Here is a 24,420-nt window from a genome sequence, read left to right on the forward strand (position 1 = left end):
ATATCATCCCAACAAATGATCATACAGCTAGTGTCTGCTTCAAAATGCAGGGAGGAAGAGCTAGGCCAATGACTGGCAGGGCAACCAATTCTATTCATACAGATCTGAATGTTTTTGCATTCTTGAGCTTAAACCTGCCTTTTACTATTTTTACTGTCGATCCTTTACTACCTTACAGAGCACATATTCACATAGCTGATACCCGTTCTTTGTGATAGACATGCTATGAAGTCAGCCAGTGTGTCTCCCCTGGGTTTTGTCATCAGCAAATTAAACATCTACCTTCACCAACAACTCACATGGCCTTGTCTTGGTTCTCGCCATCTTGGTTATCTTGCTATCTCATCAGCATCTTTGTTAAAATAGAATAGCTGCATGCATTTGCATCAGTGGAGAGTACAATGGAATGACTATTTCCAATAAAATACCTTATTTTAATTTCTACTCTTTTTATAAATGTATTTTTAACCGTGAATAGTCTTCTTTATAAAAGGAGTTGAAGGAGATAGGAAAATGAAATGTATGTTAATGCCTTATTCTGTCCTCCTGCAGTGGAATTTTAAATGTATTTGTGTGTTTTAAACAGTATTTTTAAATAATTTGATGTGGTTTTGTATTATGAAAATAATATATGTATAAGGTAAAAAAAAAACCATGCAAATAATACAAATGGTATAAGGGAATAAAAAAAAATCCCCCTCTCTGTCACATTTACAATCCCACTCCTTAAAGGTAACCACAATTTAATTTACTATATTCATCCAGAATTCTTTTTCTATATTAGGCATCTTTCCATATCAGCACTATGGATCTACCTCATTCTTTGTAATGACTGCCTGATACTTTATTATATGTTCATGCCAAATAATAAAATGGTCAGTTATTTACCAGTCCCCTATTGATGGACATAGAGATTCTTCCATCTTTTTTTTTTTTTAATTTCATAGCAAAAAAAAAACCTTTGCATGTCTTTGAGTATTTGAGAAAGCCTATCTGTAGGATAAATTCCTTATAGTAGAACTGCTGTGTCAAAATTTGTGTATGTCTTCAAGGGTACACCAATTTACATGCCTACTAAGAGTGTGTGGTAATGTTTGTTTTTCCATATGCCAAACTTTAAAATAAGTGCTAATCTAATAGCTGATAAATGAAATATGATTTGGGCTGGATGTTTTCTGTTTGCCCCATCAGATCCACCCTGCACCCTTCTTTCCCCCTGCTTTTTGCATCAGGAGGACAATCCGTATGCACTGTATCGCTGGCTCCTGTGCCCTCTTCAAGCTTCCTGTATGTCAGGAATAGAACAGCGCCAGGAGGAGATGACGGGTCGGGTGGGGAGGAGAGTGAAGTTGAGGTATTTTATTTATTTATTTGGGCTCGCTTCTTGTGGAGTCTCTGTGGGCTGGCTGTGACCTTTAGGCAAAGGACATAGCTCCTCTCCCCTCGATCTTCTCTGCCTTCAGGTTCAAGCCATTGCCCCCTCCTCTTGTCCTTTCGAGCACAGAGGGGTAATCTGCCCTGTTAAGCCAGATATTGCCCTCTCTCTTATGGTTTTCCTATACCTTGCCTCACCTTTGTAAAGAGTAGTATCATATTCCTCAAAATACCTAATTTGAATGTTCTGTTTCCTGCCAGTTCTTGTTCCTGGGAGCTCAGCCTAGAGAGATTCCCCAGCCCCCCCCAGTGATTCTGTGAGTTACATATAACCACTCCAGTAAATCTCTTTGTTCTGGTTAGAGCAGGTTCTGTGGTTCACTCCAGCTAACTGGTTAAGCACGCTGACTAATAATGTAATTTCTACCTAAAGGATAACTGAAAGTCCAGCAATTCATTTATTCAATAAATGTTTATTGAGTTCCTAGTATGTGCTAGACATTGTCTTGCTATTGTAGATGGAAAAGTAGACAAGATTACAGATACAGTTGCTCTTCATGGGTTTATAGTCTGTAAGAAAGTTAATAAATATGTAATATTATTTTAGACAGTGTTGAATATACTGTGAAGAAAATAAAGTAAATCAAGTGGAGGGTGAGCGGCTATGCATATTCTGATATTTTATAATGAGTGTTGAGGAGGTGCCTCTCAAGAGATGCAATTTGAGCTTAGAATTGAATGATGAGGAGGAGTGTGAAGATCTTGGGCATATGTGTTCCAGGTGGCAAAGGCTTTGCATTTGAAATGGTCTTGTCATATTTGAAGAGCAGCAGGAATACCAGAGTGACTTTAGGATGTGTGGCAAATACATGTGGTCTGCTTGCCCAATAGCCATTCCCTCTTCTTCCTTGTTGGCGGAGCTCTAATTTGGTTCAGACACAATATGCAACTCAAGGGATGAACCACCACTTGTCTAAGCGAATCATGAAAATCCTGTTCCAAACTGTCAGTGGTTGATTTAGACATAGACATATAACTCAGTTCTGGCCAACGAGACATGAGACGGAATTTTGTGGGGCTTCTTGAGAGTTTTTCTCCCTGGTAAGATACAGGCATAAAGGAGAAAATTCCTCAGTCTCTTTCTTCTCTTCTTGCTTTGAAAGGCTCTTTGTGAGAATGTGATACCTAGAAATGCAACAGTCTAACAACAATGAGACAACAAACCAGGTTTAAAAGACAACAGATTAAGATGGCAAAGCGAAAGGCTGGAAAGAGCCTGGATCCTAATGATACTTTGGATTTTCCAAACCAACTGTAGGACTACCTACCTTCAGACTTCTTAAGTAATTAAAACAATTTTATAGCTTAGGTCACCATTAGGTGGGGCTTTTGTTTCTTGCAGTTAATATACCAACTCATACACATTAGCAATGGAGGTATGGGGAGGTAAGGTAACCAAAGTAAGAAAGATGGGCAGAAGCCTGTCATGCAATGTCTCTTAGGTCAAGGCGTGGAGTTTGGATTTATTTGAAGGTTAAGACATTTTAGCAGATAACCAAGTCAATGCAGGCATATGATACAGATCTATCTATATTTATACCTATATTTGTATCTATATACTTATTATGTATAGATGAATATAATTTTTATTAAAATAATATGACTATAAATATATTTACCATTTCCTTTCTAATATTTAGAGAAATTACTATTTAGAGCCAGGTTAAAAGAAATGAAAGGTCTTACAAATAACTCATGAAACATCTTTGCTAAAAATCCCAAATGTTAAGAATCTGGGACGCCTGGGTGGCTCAGTCAGTTAAGCGTTTGCCTTCAGCTCAGGTCGTGATCCCAGGGTCCCAGGATCAAGTCCCATGTCAGGTTCCCTGCTCAGCGGGAGGTCTGCTTCTCCCTCTGCCTCTGCCTCCTGCTTGTGCTTGCACTCTTTCTCTCTCTCTCTCTCTCTCTCAAATAAATAAATTAAAAAGAAAATCTTAAAAAAAAAAGAATCTTTAATTATGTCTGACCTTATGCTTGGGAGAACCTTAGCACCGTTTCTAGGTATTGCTTCTGCCCTCTTTAGTCATGTCAGAGTCTTTACCAATTATGTTCTGCTTCAGAGACGTTTCCAATTGTCATCTGAAGCCCTTATCTCCCTTTGAAATAGCCCCCAATTTCTGCCTCAGCCTTGTCTATTTGTGAAGAAGGCAACTTCCTTTTATAAGCATGGCTAGCCTAAATACCTTGGGTGTTGTTTTTCTCCTAGCTAGCACCAGAAGAATCACAGAATAAGGTAGCTCATTTAAAACATTTTCCTCATGGTTGTCCTGTTCTCCCATTCAGGAAAAAGATTATTGGTTACCATGGCAACCAGCTTCCACAGCATTCCATTCTAAGCAACCACACAGGTATAGCAGGAGCTTTTACTCAACGTTCTTTACTGTCGCTCTCTGCAGATCTGCATATTTTTCCAGCCTGTTCTCTGTAACTGCTGTTTCCAACAATCAAGCTGAAGTTAAGCCAGGTAATTTTTTCAAAGGCACTGCATCCCTATCTATTCTAAATATTTAAAAAACTCACATATATGATTGTACAATGATTTTCTCACAGCACCAACCAAAAACTTTCTGGTATGTTCTTTAATAAGTCTGGGGTTATATTTGCATCTCTTTTATCATATTTTGAAAACAAATAATGAATTTACAGTAAAAATCAGAGCAAAAGATAATTTGATGAGATTATCTCCCATGTGTTCTATATCATATCTTTCCTGAGGATAATTCTCTGACCTCCTTCCCTCCACCACTCTCAAACCCTCTGATAAAATAGTGCGCAAACTCAGAAGAGTAAAAATTGTCCTCAATCCATCACTTTGGAGATGCCAAACACTTATACACTTACACCCCTGAGACCATTAACTACCCTGTTTTTGCTCAGAACATTATTAAAAATAATAAAATATGGTTTTAAACAGGCCAAACACATTTTACTGCCACCCAATATCTGTTTTATTGTGGAGGAGGTGGGATGACTTTGGAGACTCAACTGGATAAATTCTGTTTCCCTACAACTCTTCCATTCTTTTTGTTATTATTACTTCTAGTCTTTGCTGGTTATTTAGTTTCTTCATAACTACATGGCATAAACTAGGAATCTTGAGATTTCTATTGTATGCTGAGATATCGTTTAATCTATTATTTCTACCTATGATTTTATTTGAAGCAATAGTGGTATTTTGATAATTAAAAAGAGGCAACTTAAAAGGGAGTTGCTATTACCTAATGTTAAGCAATTAAAAATAAAATCTGGCTTTAACCCTCTTTCTTGAAAAGTCTTTCAATCTCCTCAATGTCTTTTCATTGAAAAAGACGTATCTCATGATCAATCTATGAACACCCCATTGAATATTGCCATCTCCTATTAAGGGCATGGAAGTAAACTCTGTAACTAAAACAGATGCCTTCGCCCACAGGTTCTAAAATCAGAGGGTATTCATAAACCTCTCCACAAATTTTCAGAGTGTAGTGGGAAACAGGAACTGTTAAAAATTTGAAACTCTACTAAAGTACTTTCTACCTCTTCCGGGAAGAGAAAATGTATTACTTTCTAGGAAGCTCACTACTTAAAAAAAACATACAATTGGGGTTGGAAATTCATGGTTAGCACTTGGGTTACATCACTGTTTTAGATGATATTTACTTTTAGATGGAAAGCCATAGAATGGTTCTCTGACTTTTCTCAAAACTGTGTTGGAATTGTTTCTAGAGAGCAGAAAAAGCACTTACTTTATAATTATTATTTTCTGAGCAGATAGTCCATGATACATAAAATGTTTTACTTCTTCCCTTGGGTACACAGACATATGTATTCCCTGATATACTAATCCCATGCCAGCAAGAAAGAAAAATTGACCAACTATTGGTAGACTTTTCTAGGTTGAGAGCAGAGGCCGACATTAAATCATCACAAAAACTTTGGGTAATTACATCATGATGCACAATTAGATTTACATAGAAAAAAAGCTGCTCTCAATTTCAAGTCAACAAAAGAAGAGACCGTGTAGCTTTGAAAAGTAGAATCTCTAATGAAGGGTCAGCATTCTAAAAGCAGGGAGGCATCTGACATGCTGTTTTGACAGTTGGGTAAAGATGTGGGGGGGATAAGATTGTAAACCAGAGGAAGTCCTGTTAAAAGGACAGAATGAAGTGTTTGAAAATGGTAAAGTGAGAGCTTTAATCAACATGGACTAATGGCAAGAGCAGGAAAGAGAACAGTGATTTAGTTCAGATAGTAAATAGTTTGTGGAGAAATTTTATAGAGTAATAACTTAGTTTGTATTTTAATTTGCAAGAGCCAAGGGACAACATTATTTGAAGAATGACAGTTTTATTGTTTTAATATTTTATACATAAAAAGCTCCCATTTAGATAAATATAAGTTAGCACCAGTTTCTATTAATGTGATAATATATATTAGACAAATTGGCAAGCAGGGGTTTGCTTTATTCATCTTTGTTATATCTTAAAAAAAGATTTTCAATATATTTTTTAAAGATTTTATTTATTTATTTGAGAGAGAGAGACAGCGAGAGAGGGAACACAAGCAGGGGGAGTGGGAGAGGGAGAGGCAGGCTTCCAGCCCAGCAGGGAGCCTGATGTGGGGCTTGATCCCAGGACCCTGGGATCGTGACCTGAGCCGAAGGCAGACACTTAACGACTGAGCCACCCAGGCGCCCCGATTTTCAATATTTCAAATTATAAACAAGATCATGATTTTATAATGTGAATATAAGCAGAAAGTCTGATTTAGTTGCAAACTGGTCCTAACTTTTTTGGCTGGTGTCCTTTAACATTGGGCAAAAGCCTGGAAAACCAATCTCTTTAATGAGGAATCTTGCGAGTAGTGTAACATTAAAAAAATTTTTTTAAAAATACATAATATAAATTCCGTACAGCTTTAGCTTCTTGGATTTAAAACAAATGCATTGATATCCATTTATAGCTCTCCTCTAACAATCACTTTAAAGGTTGGTAATCGTGTGTCCTGGATTTTCCAGGTCACTTCAGATTTCAAATAATATTTTTTCTGTTGTCAAATGATGTGTATGGATTTTAGTTCGGAAAATGTGGTCACTGAATTTATAGACCAACTCTGAAATAACAATGGCCTTTGGCATTATATAGTAATTCTATTTCTGGGTCATGATTATCAAATTAAACTAAAAGTTCATCATTTGAGACTACCCAATAATAAGCTATCAAAACAATAAGGACATTTAAAAACTTTGTAGTAATTGCAATTTGAAAAGCATTCATAATATGATTTATTAACACACATAACTAGTAAATCTATAAATGTCTACTCACCCTTGTCATATAGGAAATGAAAAACAAGCCATATTATAATTACATGCTGTAATTATATGTATTAATATATATATCACATGGCTAGAACTAAAGAATACAAAAATAATCTAAATGAACTTGTGTTAATAGTTAAAAAATTTTTGGTGGTCTTCTTTATTTTTAATTTCCATAGAATGGACCTCATATTCTTGATAAACTGGAACTGAGAGGGTATACTGGCATCTGCTAGAAATATGACAGTAATTATGAGTGAACTTTTAAAGTTAAGATTGTCTCACTATCGTATGCCAAAACGTTGCTTTTCTGCAAATGAAAATATTTAGATCATTTGATGGCCTTCCTTTCTCCAACCTCAATTACTATCTTTTATAACATTGTACCGCTTGTTCATAGTTCGCTCTTTATTCTTTCGTGATCTGGGTAACCACTAAGTGAAGAAAAAAAGTTTTAAAGTCTACTATGTCCAGAATGGCACTTAATAACTCTTTCAAAAATTAAGATGATTTTTCCCAAGTCTTGTTGGAAATATATCTATCACCAGTGATCAGGCTCTCCTCCTACATTTCCATGCTAGTTGAAACTTGAGAAGCCCGGGGACGCTGCTGCAAGAGAGGTGAGAGTGGGAGATAAGATATCACCCGCTTGACACTTCGGCACTATTGCTACGAATGATTCACTTTTGTTTGGCATATTTGTTGCAGGGAAATCTCCTCCCGCCGCTTCCTTCTCGGGAGCTCCTCTCGGGCTGTCTCCTGTGCTTTGGCCTTTAAGGAGAACCGAGAGCAGGTGGGCACAGAGGCGCTCACCGAGTCCTCCTCCCCCTGCTTCTTCCCTAATTTAGCAGTACTTCCGGCCGCGTGACATCATCCCCCGCACCCCGGTGACGAGAGCGGCGGGTGACGTGTGTGCGGAGAGGAGCGCGCTGACGTTGCTATTTAAAGGTCCTCCTGCGGGGAGGATGGAGACACAGCGCGAGCACCTGGTGTGGGGCGCGGAGGAGGCTGTGGCGGCCGGGAGCGGGGCCAGGAGACAGCGGAGGAGCAGAGCGCACGGTCCGCCCGCCGCCGGCCACTAGGGGAGGTGGGGGCGGGGGAAGGAAGGAAGGACGGACTGACGGACCTGCCGGCTGGACTAGCTCCCCACGAGGGCCGGCTCGGCCCCTGACCACCAGCCTTCCCGCCACCCTCGCAGCTGCTGCTTTCTTTCCCATCGCCCGCAGGGCCCCAGCGGGCCCTTGGGACGGGTCAGCGCCCCAGCCCCCGGCGCCTACTCGCTGCTCCGCGGCGGCGGCGGCGGCGGCGGCGGTGGCCGCCTCCTGCCCCCTCCCACGAGCGGGGGGGAGGGACCGCTCTCGCCCCCGGCTCTCCCCGCCTCCTCCCCCGCCCTCCGCAGCCCGCTTTGCCGCCGCGCTCGGCTCACGCGGGCGGTGCTGACCCGGGAAGCAGCGCCCTCTGCTCCGCGAGCGGCCGGTGGAGGCGGAGGCAGCGGCGGGCTTCAGGCCACCCGGGCCGGCGCTGCTCTGCGGAGCGAGAGCTGGAGGCCGGCGGAGGTGGGCGGTGATGGAAGTGTGAGGAGGCGGCGGCGGGCCCGGGGACTGTGAGGCGGCGCGTGGCGGCGGCGAGGAGCGCGGGTGGGGGCGCTGGAGCAGCGGCTCTCCCGCGGCTTCGAGCCCCGCTCCCCGGCTCCCGACGCGGGATTAGCCGCCCGCCTCGACGCGGGCGGGCGCCGGTTGACCCTTCAGCTCAGTCCAACGCCGCCGCTCGGCCCGCCCTGGCGCTGGGAGCGGGTGCCGGGGACAGCGTGGGGCTTGGCTCTCTGATTCATTCATTCTCCGCCGCCGGCAGCCTCAGACCTGCGGTTCTCCGAAGAGAGGAGGGAAGAGGGGCAGCCGCGAATGAAGGGCTGGGCGCGAGCCGGGCTCCATTGTGCTCGGCGGCGCGGGGCGGGAAGGGGCTGAGGGAGGTGGGATCGGGCCCCCTCCCCCTGCTCCCCAGCGTGCGCTGCGCCCCCAGCCTGCTGCCAGCCTGGAAATGGCTCCGTTTATTCTCCTCGGGAGAATGAATCGATCCTGCCCAGCCTTCTCTTCCTCCTCCCCACCTCCTCTCTGCTCCGAGTCTTAGGAGGGGAAACATTTAAAAGACAGACTCCAATGTGGAGTGCCGTGCACATCGCGAGCTGTTGGGTTTGCACTTCGAGGAGATTTTTCTATATAGCTTTTTCTAACGTGAGCGCAGGGAAGCAGTGGCATTACTGCTTTTAGGATTTTTATTTTCTCCTAGGGATCTCTATAAAGTGCACGTCGCATTGGGTTACACGCTCCACCCCCAAGGGAACTGGTGTGGTGGAGAAATTTGAACCCGCAGCCTTAGTAGCACCAAAAGGCCGAGTTACCTGGCTTTCCCAGAGTGTCGAGGAGGACATGAGCGAAATGACCACCGAACTCATTTTTTATAGGACTCGGTGAAGCTGGATTCTGCGTTTTCCGACAGACACGTAGACTCATTTCGTGGAATAGAGTTGACCGCTGTCTCCTCCGCGCAGCATTTTAACTCTAACTTAAAGCAAATGCCACCTCTGTTTGAACGTTTTGGTATCTACGAGAGAAATCATTTTACCTAAGGGAACTAATTGAATTGTCAGCACCACTGAAATACCTCCAGAAAAGGATCTCGGGGGGTGGAAAAGCAACTGCGAAATAACAGACGGAGAAATTCCTTTGGAAGTTATTCTGTAGCAGAAGAACAGAAACTTCAGAGCAAGTTTTCATTGGGCAAAATGGGGTAAGGATTTTTGTGCCTAACATAGCTTTGAACCTGTTTATATGTGTTGTTGAGCGGTGGTGGTGATTGTGTTTTATGTTTTCAAACAAATTAGCTGCTTTGCTAAGCTGGTCGTACGTTAAAAATGTAGCTGTGTTAACCTTTTAACAAGTTATTTTTATAGAGTGACACCAGAGGTCATAATTAGGGAACATCCGTAATTTGTAACCAGACTATAGTTTTATTAGTAATATTTAAGTAGGCAACACATTCTGTACTTTTCTGGTCAGGCTGCTGCCGCAGTTTGTAATTAAAATCATATTGTCAGGTTTTGTTGCCCATATCTTTGAGAGAGAAGTACTGCGTTCTCTCAGTACTTTGAGAATAATCAGTTACACAAGGGAACAATTGTAAAGTAATGAGTGGTTGGACTTCAGTCCTTGAAAATGATCCAGTGTAAATTGTGGCCTCCAATGTGCCCTCTGTTTTGCCCTTGAATATCCCAAGCTAACATGCAGAATTGATTTATTGGGGCATTAACACGAAGGTCTGAAATTTTTACCGATGTGGTCTTCCCAGTGCCAGTGCACTTGGTGGATCAGAGCTTGAATAGGAAAAAGCTAATTTTCTGTTGAAGGAACTTGCACTTTTTTTCCATTTCTGCTCTTAAGCTCAGGTCTTCGGTTTGTGTTAACAGTGTCAAATCTACACCTTTCGGTACCAAAGTCAGCCAAGAGTGTGTTTTCCAACCTTTCATTGCTTCTTCACACAGTAACTTGATAAAATGCTAGTGACTCTTTGTAATGTAAGCCAGAAACTCCTAATGTATTAATGGGGTAATGATGTAGTCATTTCATTGACAGATTGTCCATACTTTTTGTCAGAGGAACTTCCAGAATTTTCTCTCTCCCTCTCTCTCTTTGTGGTTGAACAAAAAATCTAAAGTGTAATTAAGGGACAGGGATTGAAAGGATAGACCACAATTTACTGTGACAGTTTAGGGGGATGCACACCTCCACTTTCTTTTTTGAAACTTTCAGAGGAAAGTTCTTGGACAGTATTACCTTTTTTTGTTGGAGTTAGAATTTGAAGTTTATTAACATGAAAAAGTTTGAAAATGTAGAACATATGTTGTAGGAGTTCTTCATCAGGAACTAATGAGAAAGAGTGATAATTGTTTTTGAAACTTAAATGGCAAGTGATGAGAATATATATAACTTGCATGATTTGGGGTAGTGCTAAGCAATTAAAATACCTTATTCTTAATGTTGCTGCTATTTGTAGCTTGGTGATCTGAGGCAAATTATTTAACCTCTCTGGACTCTTTATTATCTGTAAAATGAAGGCATTAGATGATAAGCTTTAACATTTTTTCCATTCTGTAAAATTGAAATTTTTTTTTCTTCCTTTCTATTTTAATGATTACTAGTTGGTTTCTTAAAGTAGATCTTTCAGATGCAGAGATTGTTTTCTCTAAGCAGTTTTTAGCACATCAGCTGCAAAGCAATGGCATTTAAAAATGTTTTGGATGAATTGCACCAATTTTAATAAGGGAAAATACGGAAAGTACTGCTATTTAAAACCTTTGAAATATGGCTTCCCTTGAGAATCTGCAGCTCTTCTGTTTAAAACATGTCAGAGCAAAAAAAAAAAAAAAAAACAAGTGGCAATTTTTCATGTTGAAGGCTGCATTCTCTCTAGACTGTAGATTGGTAGCATCATGGAAGAAAATTGGTTTTCCACAGTTTTTAAGCTGCATGAATGCTCATCATTTTACCAAGGAAAGTTTGGGATGAACTTGCTACCAAGGGGGCTGGTATTTAAAATATGAAAATAAGCCCCCAAACACGGCACACATTATTGATACTTCAGTATAATTAAATTTATTTACAAACTGATTTATTTGTTTTTTTCCTAATAAAGTTTAGACGTAGACTAGAGCAGAAAAAGCATTTCTGCATTAGTTTTCTGAAAGTGTGTTTAGGGCTATGGTCCTTGCTCACTGATAGTGATTTGTTTCATCTGAGTTGTCAAGAGAAGCTGAATGGGTGGAAATAGGAGAGAAGAGAGCGTAGAGAAGGCATTTGTGGAAGTTTTCATACGCGGTAGGTGTTTATACCTAATAAGTGTTTGTGGAATAAGGGTAGCCTCCTGTACCTATTTAAACCAAAAGAAAATGGTGTGTGTGGTTTTTTTTTTTAAGATTTTATTTATTTATTTGAGGGAGAGGGAGAGAGCATGTGCACACGAGCCTGTGCATGAGCAGGAGGGGAGGGGCAGAGGGAGAGGGAAAAGCAGGCTCTCTGCTGAGCAGGAAGCCCAATGCGGGGCTCAAACCCAGGACCCCGAGATCATGACCTGAGCTGAAGGCAGATGCCCAACCAGCTGAGCCACCCAGGTGCCCCAAAAGGAAATGGTATTTTAAGTGGCTTTTAAAGTTTTATCCAGGCAATCTTAAATTACCTTACTTTCACGGGTATATAAAATTTAATATTGTGAGTGAAGAGTTTCACCTTTTTTAAATATATTTTTGACTGTTAAGTTATAATAAGAATTTTTCTTTGCCTTAACTATGGATATAATTGCAGATCTAGGGGCAAAGTTTAAGCAAAAGGAATTCTTTTTCTTTTTTTTTTTGAGAGCGAGTCCACAAGCCTGAGTGGGGGAGGGGCAGAGGGAGAGGGACAGACTCTCAGGCAAACTCCCTGCTGAGTGGGGAGCCAGACACAGTGCTGGATCCCAGGACCGTGAGATCATGACCTGAGCTGAAATCAAGAGTTGGATGCTCAACTGACTGAGCCACCTAGGAGCCCCTAGGAATTATTTTTATTCTTAAAGAAAATGGGTGATGGGGCGCCTGGGTGGCTCAGTCGTTGGGCGTCTGCCTTCGGCCCAGGTCATGATCCCAGGGTCCTGGGATCGAGCCCCGCATCAGGCTCCCTGCTCCACGGGAGGCCTGCTTCTCCCTCTCCCACTCCCCCTGCTTGTGTTCCCTCTCTTGCTGTGTCTCTCTCTGTCAAATAAATAAATAAAATCTTTATAAAAAAAAAAGGAAAGAAAATGGGTGATGAGTTTAGGCAGAAAACCAACCTGGCTCCTGTAATAGTAGTTGATGAACCATTGTGGAAATGGAAAAGAACAGCTGAAACTGACAGTTGGCAGAGTCTGTCAAACTATCTTGGATGCTGCCTGAACTGTTTTTAATTACAGGGAAGGCAGTTGAAGTGTTGGCTTGTGAAATAGGTGAATCAGACCCCCTAAAAATGAGAGCATTCGTATATGTGAGATAAAGTCTGTAAAAAGTTGCACAGCCCCGGCGAGGAGAGCCTGTTAGATACAACCCCCAGTCCTCCCAGGTAGTAGCTCATAATGAGAGCTGTGAGTCAGGAGCTATTTCAGAGCCATTAGAGTAGGCAATAGAAATCAAGTAACTTCAGCGAGTTACTTCATGCTACCTTTTGTTTTGCATAGCTCCTATTGACAATTTAGTGCCATCCACAGGGAATAGAGAACCTTCCCCTCCTCCCCTGACACCCTATTGAAAGTTATTTATAAAATGTGATTCTCTATGCTAATAAGGTCTATTAGTGCTCTTCTGATTTATCTCACCTGCCTGTGGGAACCTCTGGAAACCCTTTTCTCTGCCTTTCCCCTGATAACTTCCTGAAGCATGGAAGTGGGTGCTGCTGCATTGCAACCTGACCTGAGTCCTTTCTTTGCTGAGAGAGGAAGCTGACACCTCTTTCTGCCTCAGGCTACTGGGGGCTGAGGCAAAAATGTGGAAATCTTGATTCAGCACTGGCATATGAATGGCCTTTGTTGAAAAGGCAACCACTCAATCATTTCTAACATCAGAGAAGTTAGATGCAAATCCTAATTCTTTGTTCATTTTACTCATTTTGAACCCCTTTCATGTGGCATGTTCAGCAGCTCAGTGCTCCTGATACAGAGACTCGTAAAATGTGCTCCTTCCCTCAGAGAGTTTATAGTTTAGAAGCTGGGAAGACAGGCCTGAAATTAGAAAGTACAGTGAAATGTCTAAGGGGCTACATAGAAATACAAAGTATGTGTAGCATTAGCTCCTGAGGGAAGGATAAAAAAGCTTTTGTGGAGGAGGTAATAGGTATTAAATAATGAAAGCTGAGAGCAGGTGGGCCTTGTAGACAAATGAGAGGGCATTCAAGGCAGAGGGTACAGTGTGATTGACAGCACTGAGACTAGGAACTGCAACAAAGTTGGGCTTGACAAACTTGGCTCTTTGGGCTGTGGTAAGAGATAGACCTAGAGCCTTATGCAGGGGCCAGGGTAGAAGGCCTGTGGACCAAACAAAAGCTGGTGTATTTCAAACTTTTTTTGGCAGTGACCCATTACAGTAGGATACACATTTTTACCTCACAACCTAGTGCACACATAAATAAATGATAAAATGTCACAAAATAATACCTTTGTGTGATGCGTTGTAGTATTTTCTATTTTTAAAAAAGAATGACATTTGAGATCCAGTAAGTTGATTTAACAACCAAGTGCTAACAACTGGTAATTTGAAAAACACTGCTCTTGGCTGTGAGAGTCACTAAAAGGTTTAAAGTAGAGTAGTTACATGAAGCGTCAGGGAAGTAGGATGAAAAAATAGTTTTAAAAATCATTGAGAATTTGGTTTTGTATGTTGTATCCTGTGGAAACACTGAGCTGGAGCAGTGAACCGTAGCTAGGCAGGGGAAATGGATAGCTGAACAGGGCCTAGAAATTCCAGGGTGGAGGGAAAGGAGGGATGTTGGTGAATTGTGTGTAGTTGTCTGAGTGGGACTTTTTCAGGATTAGGACATTTCATGTGCAGGGGTAAAAATGTAGGAAATGGCATCATATGTTCCTAGTTGAGCTGGTCATTTGGATGGGCCATGAAATAGTGAATGTGAGAGTTTAAAAAGGACTTTCTAGCTAGCATACAAATTGCATGGAAAGTAAGAGGACTCATTCCCCCAAGCAAGTAATTAAAGGATATTTGGAGTTGCTGGTAAGATTTGCCTTGTAAGCTGAAAAGTTACTTCACCTGTGACTAATATAGAATTATAATTTTAAATCTATCAATATAAGGATGTCAACCGTAAAAGTAGAAGAGTTTGCATATTTTGAGAAGAGGTGCTTTCCCCCCAGTTTATTAAAATATAATTGACATATAACGTTGTATTAATTTAAGGAACACAATGTAAAGATTCAACACATATGTCGTCTGACAGGATGACCAAAGTAGGTGTATTAACATCCATCATCTCACATAGTTACAGATTTTTGTTTCTTGTGAGGAGAACTTTCATCAGAATAGGTTTATTTTTTTTTTTAATTTATTAATGGAATAATTGAGCTCCCCCCTACTCTCATTGATATTTGCAAGAACTCATTTTTTGTCTTTAGGGATTTTTCAAGGCAAGATCACCCTTGCTCTTTCCACATGTCCTTTTCCCTTGATTTATAACCTATTGTTCCATATAGTGAGGACTTTTAACTGGTTCCTTTCTGCCCTTATTTCTTTTTATCTTTGTGACTCCATTCCTTTTTCTCTTGTCTAAGTGACATAGCATGTATAATAGCAGAGGACCTTCAAGGCTTTTCCCCTGGCTACAATGCTTTTACCCACATGAAGGTGCCGGAAAAAATTAAAGCCCGTTCCTATTCCCAAACTCCCATCTCTCTAAACTGCTTCTGCAGTTTTCCCTCTACTTCCCAGCTTCAGTTTGCTTCAATGTTGGGATTGGCTGTGCTCATCCAAGTGCCCCTCCCCAAAAGAAAACTGGAGAACTTTTCTTTTCCAAATTTGATGGTAATGGCCTACCCATCCATTCTCAACTGATATAAAACATGATCTCTATATGGGATAACAAATTAGCATGCCAAAATGTAGGAATATTGTTATTTAGATTTACAAATAAGATATTTTATAATAAAAAAAAAACTAGGGGTGCCTGGGTGACTCAGTCATTAAGCGTCTGCCTTCAGCTTGGGTCATGATCCCAGGGTCCTGGAATTGAGCCCCACATTGGGCTCCCTGCTCAGTGGGAAGCCTGCTTCTCCCTCTCCCACTGCCCCCTGCTTGAGTTCCCTCTCTTCCTGTATTTCTCTCTGTCAAATAAATAAATAAAATCTTTAAAACAAACAAAAAAACCCCTAGATCCAAGGGCGCCTGGGTGGCTCAGTCATTTGGGCATCTGGCTCTTGATTTTGGCTCAAGTCATGATCTCAGGGTCCTGGGAGGGAGGTCTCTGCCCTCACTGGGGAGTCTGCATGAGATTCTCTCTTACTCTCCCTCTGCCCTTCCCTCTTGTGTTCTCTCTCTCTCAAATAAATAAATAAATCTTAAAAAAAAAACAACTAGATCCTATTCTACAGTTTTAAAAATGAAAATAAAAACTTTTTTGAATAGTTACATATTTAACAGGGCATAAATTGAGAGGAGGAGAATTAAGATTATGGTACTTTAGTATTTGGACAAAGCTCTTAGAATGTATAAACTAGTCGAGGTCAGTTATTTAAGTATCTTTGTAAATTAATTTGGGGGAGGAACAAATATTAGAGGTGGGATTATTTGGGAGACAGAATGGATATAGTATATGATGTTGTTGGCTCTGGCCTGAGGTTTTTTTTTTTTTTTTTTAAGATTTTATTTATTTATTTGAGAGAGGGAGAGAGACGCAGAGTGAGCATGAGCAGGGCAAGGGGCAGAGGGAGAAGCAGATTCCCCACTGAGCAGGAAGCCCCATGTAGGGCTTGATTCCAGGACCCTGAGATCATGACCTGAGCTGAAGGCAGATGCATAACTGAACGAGCCATAAGAACTGAAGTAGTGATTTTGAGTAGCATGTTAAGATATGGTTATGTTATTCTTAAAAACAAAGTGTAGATGTTAATCCTCTTAAAAACATCCTTATTAATCCTATTTTTATTTATTTCACTTATAATCTTACTTCCTTTATTTTGATTTCCTGTCTCTAGAATGTAATTACTAAACCTTCACAACAAACTTGCAGACCCTTCATGAGTCAACAACTGTACACACTAAAAATTCCTTCTCAAGATAGAAATATAGAAAGGATGTGTTTAGGGGAAAAATCTTAATTTTGGTTCAGCACAGTAATTTATTTAATAATTTTGAAATGAAGTCAATATATCAGAGTAGTGTGACTTTTTTCTTTTTGGGGATTACAGAATCATGAAAGTTGGTTTAGGCTAATTACCTGAAATATTATTCATGACAATTAAAGGATTGACAAAAGAAACTGTTGTTATAGGTAGTTGGTAAACTCAGTTTAGTTTTAAGTGAGTGTCTCAGATGAAAAGATGATTAAATCTCAGAAGGTCCAACCTCCCTACTGCCATGTGTTTTTTTTTTCCGACCTTTGGTGTTTAGTTGAAATACATATTTTTAGTTCCTAGATTGTTATTTAGGATTAATCCAATTTACTGGACAAAAAAGTAAGGAAAATGAATTCCAAATACTTAATATTTCTTGATACAACTTTTAAGAGATTTTAAATAGCCTTATTTCTCAGTAAGGACTTTTTTAGTTTAAAGAAATGTGCAGTTTCTTGTTTGTGTTGCATATTTGTAATGCCTTATGATTTGTGGCTTATACAGTAAAGTGACCCTGTAGTTTATAAGATTCATTAGTTTGTGCAATAAGTGAGATTTTCCTAGAGATCAAAAAGACTTCTTGTTTCTTTCTTTCCAAATCTTACTGACTGGGCATTGCAAGGGTAGGTAAAACTTTTTTTTTTTAAGATTTTATTTATTCAGTTGACAGAGAGCACAAGCCGGGGGATCGGCAGCAGAGGGAGAGGGAGAAGCAGACTCCTTGCTGAGCAGAGAGCCCAACGGGGGGCTTGATCCCAGGACCCCAAGATCATGACCTGAGCCGAAGGCAAATGCTTAACCGACTGAGCCACCCAGGCGCCCCTCTTTTACGATTTTCTTAATAACATTTTCTCTAACGTTATTATAAGAATACGGTATAAAATATACAAAATGTGTTAATTCTTATCAGAAAGGCTTTCAGTCAACAGGAAGTTATTAGTAGTTAAGTTATAGGGGAGTCCAAAGTTACAAGTGAATTTTCCACGGTGAGGGGTTCAACACCCCTTAACCTACATTGGTCAAGGGTCAACTGTATTTCATTTATTCTTCCATCTTGTTTTAAAAAGTTTTTAAAAATCTCACTTCTCTGGTAAGTATAGTTTAGAATTAATTTTACAGAGCCTAAGGTAGGCTCCCAGAGGAAGGCAAAAAAATAGTTTTCTTTCTTGTATCAGAAAATAAAATTATAAAATACCCCAAATTAGCAATCTAGTCAATATTTTCCCTTCATAATACATTTATCTTTATACTTTTTCTAGTTTTTGAAAAGTTACCTTAATCTCTTATCAGCTAATATTAGCTTAAAAAAAAAAGCTTTGCTTTATAGACATTTTCTTTTAATGTTCTTTCATAAAACATGAAACATTTCCATGTTATCTTTGACAGAGTTTGGCAATAGTTCCTCAATGCAGAGAGCATTTGTAAGAATTGAGGACTTTTTGTAAAGTTACCAAATAAGAGTTGGACAGAAATTAAACACAAACAACTGGTGAGGGACCACAGATAACAAAGAAGCTTTCATTACTTTCATTTTAAGTCTTGTTTATTATGTCATGTCTATTGACACATCCGGACCCATGTGTTTACATGCCTCAAGAGTCCAGAGGGCTCTAGAAGAGAGTCTTTGACATTTTTCCCCCCTCCTAGAAGGGAGGAAATTTGTCTCTCTGTTTTGTAGGAGAGCCTTCACAGAAATGTGCCGAGAACCACAGCCCTGGTATATATCTCTACAAGTACTATACATTGTGTTTGCTAACCATCTAGTTCATAGTATAGCACACATGTTCAATGTAAGTTAAAAGGATCTGGGGAATTAGAACCCATTTTTCATATACAGAAGATCCTGATTCCCAGCAATTAGGTATACAGTTGGATGTACCAGTTGTTTTTCTGATCGTGTTGTGTTTTTTTTTTTTAGATAAATTGTTGGATCTTTTCAACTTTACGTTTAAGCCTGCCTCAGTCTTACTCAAGTAGTTATTGTCTTCTGTTTCGTTTAAGTGTTTATAAGTAAGTTTAAGAGGGCCATTCTGAATAAGGTTTTTTTGTGTGTGAGTTGGAATTTTCTGTCCTAGTTACTTTCAGTTTCTCCCATTAGACTCTTAATACCATTTCTCTAGGAAATTATCTTAAGTGGATTTGACTATTAAAGAACTCAAAGTACTCATATTAGAAAATTTCTGTCAGTCACTCTTCCTTCATAGAAGGGAAATCTGTACGTTACTAAACTTACATTAGGACAATTACTTTGAACCTATCAACATATTTGAGTGTGCTTAGCCTATCCCGTTATATGCTTCCCTTTTGCTTATTCTTTTGTAAAACTGCCATTTTCTCTTCTACTCTGTTGTTAGGAATCTTTGTCACGTGGATTTTAACATTAAAATTCATGTGCTTTGTGTAATCACCCTGCCAGCTCCCAAGATGTTTACAGAGTGAGGATTCTACCTACTCTTGTTTACTCAGTAGCCAGGGATCTGTATACATTGAGCTGAATGGGAAGACTCCCAAATCACCCTTAAACTCATCTTTGAGGTTCTGTTGATTAAAAAAAAAAAAATTGTTCTAGATCTTGCGGGCTTTTTCCTACTCAGCTGATAATATATAGAATTTTAGTTGTCTATTTTCATTGTTGCTTCTGTTAAATATTTTATTAATGCTGAATCGCTGTTTATTGCTATGCCTATGTTAGTATGGGGAAAAGAAAAAGGCATTAATGACAATATTACTATTGACTTTTATTTGGTAACATATTAGTATATTTTGAGTCATTAGTATATGTTTAGTAGTTAAACTATTCATGTGGTAGGAAGCTAGCCTGAAGAATGTTTTGAAAGATGGTGCAGTGGTCAGTTAGAAACCAGAATGCAAGGTTGTGTATTTTCTGTGACCTCAACTACATAAAATGCATTCTATATATGCATAAAAGTACTTGAAAAAATTTCTTAAAGTGCTACCATGTTTATTTCTGGGAGGTATGATTGTGAAATGTTTGAGTTTTTCTGAATCTTTCAGTTTTTTTATGATGAATATATTAAGTTTTAGAACTTCTCTTGGGTTTTAAAAGTGAGGGGTATTTTAAAAAATGCTAATATCTACAGTACAAATTGTCAGAATCAGTCACTATTCCTACATACAGATACTTATGTATTTGACCCAATTTTAACTTGCTTTTATTTTATTTCTTTTTTTTTTTAAGATTTAATTTATTTATTTGACAGAGAGAGATCACAAGCAGGGGGAGTGGCAGAGGGAGAAGCAGGCTCCCAGCTGAGCAGAGAGCCCTTCGCGGGGCTGGATCCCAGGATCCTGGGGTCACGACCTGAGCCGAAGGCAGACTCTAAACCGACTGAGCCACCCAGGCGCCCCTTTATTTTATTTTTCTTTTCATAATGGATTAAATAAGTAATTACTCTAATGATAGCAAAAATGGTTTCTTGTTTTTTACTTGTAAGGAGTCATCAGAGTGTTAGTATTAATCTACACTTTTTATGGATCAGGAGACAGCTCAAAGGGAATATGTGACTTACAGGAGGTTATGCCACTATGAAATGGGAGAGGATGTGCTAGGTCCTTAGCTCCTCAGGCTCTTATATTAGTTCAGTGCATCCCAAATGGATGCTCACCTACATAGAGACTCATTTAGAGAGAGGTTTCTAAACCCCTCATAGCTAAAAGAAACGTTCTAACTTAGTGTAAGCTTGGTATCTTAGTGATGAGTTCATTAAATGTGTCTTGTTTTCCTTTTAGATGGTATGGAAAGAAACTGCATTCTAATTTTAGTGTAATTAAATCTCTGCTCATGCATTAAATTTTGAATACATTGAAGTCTTTCTCAGAAAAGATTTGATGTTATTTCATGTGCTTGGTATAAAGTTTCCAAAGTTCATATTAAATTGTAAATTCCATCAGTCAAAGCCCTGTTAACTGCCCTTGTATTTCCTGGGCCATGAGCCTCTGAAATAACTTAAGTAGTCAGGGTCTACTTTTCTGAAGACTCCAGGCCAGAAACAGAAATCTTGAGATGTTATCTTGGAATACCTTCCCTAGGGCTTAATGCTGGGCCAGGAGAGCCTTGAATCATCATGAGATAGCTGTAAGTTACTTGATTCCCTAGAATTTGTAAGAGAAAGTTGGACCATATTTTATCCAGATTTCAGTTGTTCTTTCTGAATTATTTTTCCTAGTGGTCCAAATGCTATCATTGGCTGGACAGAAAAGTGTGTGAATGTATAAGGTAGAAGGCAGTAGGGATTGGTGGAGACTGTGGGAAAGTGAAGAGAACAACACATCCTGCCTAAAGTCATTCATATCCAGTTTGTTCTAAAAACCCTCTCATGAAAGAAACACATCTGAAGCCTAAGACCTTAAATATTTAGGATCTGCCAAGTGCTAGTGGCTAATCTTGGATGCAGTAATTTTGGAAATGCTTTAACTTTTGACTGAAGAAGGAAGACCAGAACATAGTAGGGCAAAAGCAGAAATTAACATTAGATTAATAGTTCTCAATTTTGAGAACTTCTATTTGGTAAATGAAGCTGACGAATGTGAGAAACTTTCTGTCCATTTGAAAACTCAGTGATTCTTGAAGCTTTTGTTTTTTCTTTGCTTGAAATTTGCAAAAATTACAATTCTGAACTGGGGAAAATCCATGATTGAGCCTCTCATCTATTTTTTTATGAGCTAAAAGATCCAGGACAACTTGAAACTGATCTCTGTCTTTTTAAAACCTGATTACTTTAGGCAGTACTGACCAGTTAAGCCCATTTCTTATTCAGAGTTAATTCTGCCTTCTGGTATTACTAAGTGTATTATTTTAAAAATTACTTGACACTGCTTTGACTTCTAAAGTTCTGTGCATTTGGAGGAAGAATGATTTTCTTTGGGGTTGTTTATTCTGCTTAGATATCCTTAAGTTTGTCCACATGCCATAGTTTTAGGTTTCTATTGCTGTGACAAATTACCAGAATTTTAGTGGCTTAAAACAGCATACGTTTATCTCACAGTTTCTGTGAGTCAGGAGCCTGGCACCTTAATTGGATCTTCTCAGGGTCTCACAAGACAGCAGTCAAGATGGCAGCTGGGACTAAACACACATTTATGGATCTTCGTCATCTTCAAAACTAATGTGGTTGTTGGCTGAATTCATTTCCTTGCATATGCAGAACTCAGAAGCTGTGTCTTTAAGGCCAGCAGGAGGAGCCCCTTTCCAGTGCTTCATCTTCTTTGAAAGGACTCACTTAAGTAAGTCAGGATCACCCAGGATAACTGGGCGATCTCCCTTTTGGTTAAGTGAAAAGTCAATAAATTAGTGACCCTGATCACCTCTGTGGTATCCCATCCTATTCCACCTTTCTATCCATACTCAAGGAAAGAGTTTTATGCAGAGTGTGTCCACCGGGAGGCAATAATCTTGGGGCTATCTTAGAATTCTGCCTGCTACCCCACATCATGTGTCCATGGATGTTATCCAAATGCTCAAATATCAACATATCCATTCCATTTTTTTTAACTTTAAAAAAATCTATAGCCCTCTGCACTCCTGATGCAGTATGGATTGGATACTCTAGGCATACTATGTAGTTCTCATCCTAAACCTTCCTCTCTCTATATTCCTATTTATTTGTTTGCAATTATATCTTCTTGTTCCTGGACATGGTTTTCTTTCTTGGTTTACCCCTTTGTTTTACTGAAGCTCATTTTCCTGTAGTTACCTGAAAATGGCTAGGTAGGAGATGACTTTTGAGACCAATTTATTGACAATGTCTCCTCTTGGGGCGCCTGGGTGGCTCAGTTGGTTAATCGTCTGCCTTCGGCTCAGGTCATGATCCCAGAGTCCCAGAGTCCTGGATAGAGCCCCACGTTGGGCTCCCTGCTCAGCCGGGAGTCTGCTTCTCCTTCTCCCTCCCCTGCTCCTTCTCTCTCTCTCTCTCTCAAATAAATAAATAAATAAAATCTTAAAAAGTCTCCTCTGCCCCCTCCTTTTTTAATTGAGTCAAGATCTCTAGAGAGGAAATGATGTCCTCTCATTATGAGGGCACTGACCTATTCAAGCGTCTTACAGTGTTCCTGTTGAAAGCCTGCTTGTTTCTGATTCCTGTTCCTTCATGTATTACGCCCGCCCCCCCCAACCATGAAAGGTTTTAGGATTTTTTTTTTCTCTACTGATCAGAAATGTCATGATGATATGGTGTGGGGGGGTTTTGTTTGTATGTTTTGTTTTTTATTATTTTTTTTACCATTTGCTCTTATGGTCTTTTGGGCCATTTGAATCTGGTCGACTTCCCTAAATTTGGGAGATTTTCTTCTATTAAAAAAAAAATCTACGTAAACATTTTCTCTCTTCTGTTTATGAATTTTCTGTTAGTTGGATGGTAGACCTCTTTTTGTCTTTTCTACCATCTTTTCCCTTTTATTTATTCTGCCTCATAAGGAAATTTTTTGACTTCCATCTTCTAACACATCTATTGGATTTTTAATTTCCGTATAAATTTTAATTTGCAAATGCTCTTTCTCAGTATCTTATTTGAGGACGTTTATAGTGTTTTGAAGTTTTGTTTTCTATTCCCTAAATTCTCTTTTTTGTGTTCTTGTATGTTTTGTTTAGTTCCTATCATGTTGGAAACTTTCCTGGAGTATCTGGTGATCCTCAGCTATGCATTGGAGTGAGATACTGGAAAGCTGATTCAAAGCTCTTTGTGACTCAGTGAGGCCTGTCATTAGTGGACTTCATGTTCAGCATTTAGGTAGTGGTCTTTTTTCTTGGGTGGTCCCCAAGTGTCAGTAAGTAGAGGTCTGTTCTCTGAGATGGTTCATTTTATCTAGAGAATGATCTTCCAGTATGTATACCTCTTGGCATTCTGAGAGCAAGGTATTTTCTTCCATATGTAACCTAAGTGGCATATTAACTGCTGTAATCCGAAAAGCACAAAGGGGAGAGTTTTTGAAAGGCCATGGTTTAATAAGCAGCCTTTCTCTTAATGCTCCTATTGTAGGCCCCGCCCCACCTTTGTCTTCTGTTATTGGTGGGGGGGGCTCTTAATTGTTCTGTTATTTAAATTTTCAGGGGCGCCTGGGTGGCTCAGTTGGTTAAGCAGCTGCCTTTGGCTCAGGTCATGATCCTGGAGTCCCGGGATCGAGTCCCGCATCGGGCTCCCTGCTCGGCAGGGAGTCTGCTTCTCCCTCTGACCCTCCTCCCTCTCATGCTCTCTGTCTCTCATTCTCTCTCTCTCAAATAAATAAATAAAATCTTTAAAAAAAAAAAAATAAAATAAATAAATTTTCAGTCAATTCCCAGTTTTCAGCCCCGTGCCTTGTACTCTTCTGCAGCCCCATTGCCTATAAATTCTAGCCAGCAAGTTCACTTATTAGTTCCCTCTTTGCAGGCAATTTAGTTTCCTTGACTTTGCCAAGTCAAGTAGTATTCCTTCTTTTAAAATCCCATCTTTCAAAACTGTATTAGAATTACTTACGCACTGGTGTCACTTCTATTCTTTGATGTTATAGGTTTATACCTTGTTTTTTCCTTCACTTACATTTTAGTGGAATTTCAGAAAAGGAAGATAAATGTATGCAATTAATTGTTATGTTTGACCAGAATCACTGAGCCTTAGCATTTGAATTTATATAAGGTGTCTTTCAGAATGTGTTGACACTATTGATGATTAATTGATTAGAATTTGGTAAATGATAGTGTTGACTTTCTCAAAATCTCTCCCTGTTACCAACACCTGAAAACTCAATGCATGATGTAAGATAAAATTAAAAAGTTAAAATTGATCATCAACCCAAACCTC

General features: G+C 39.7%; 1 protein-coding gene across 1 annotated transcript in view; it reads left to right on the plus strand.

The window, feature by feature from the left end:
* The first annotated feature begins 7,705 nt into the window (after positions 1-7,705).
* HOMER1 (homer scaffold protein 1) overlaps positions 7,706-24,420 on the plus strand; it is a 123,765-nt gene continuing 107,050 nt past the window's right edge. The window contains exons 1-2 of the mRNA XM_032404124.1: positions 7,706-7,792; positions 9,195-9,520. Coding sequence (XP_032260015.1) covers positions 9,516-9,520 — 5 coding nt within the window. The 5' untranslated portion in view covers positions 7,706-7,792; positions 9,195-9,515. The remainder of the gene's footprint in view (positions 7,793-9,194; positions 9,521-24,420) is intronic.

This window comes from Phoca vitulina, unplaced genomic scaffold (assembly GCF_004348235.1).
Source record: "Phoca vitulina isolate PV1807 unplaced genomic scaffold, GSC_HSeal_1.0 scaffold6, whole genome shotgun sequence".
Lineage (NCBI taxonomy): Eukaryota > Metazoa > Chordata > Mammalia > Carnivora > Phocidae > Phoca > Phoca vitulina.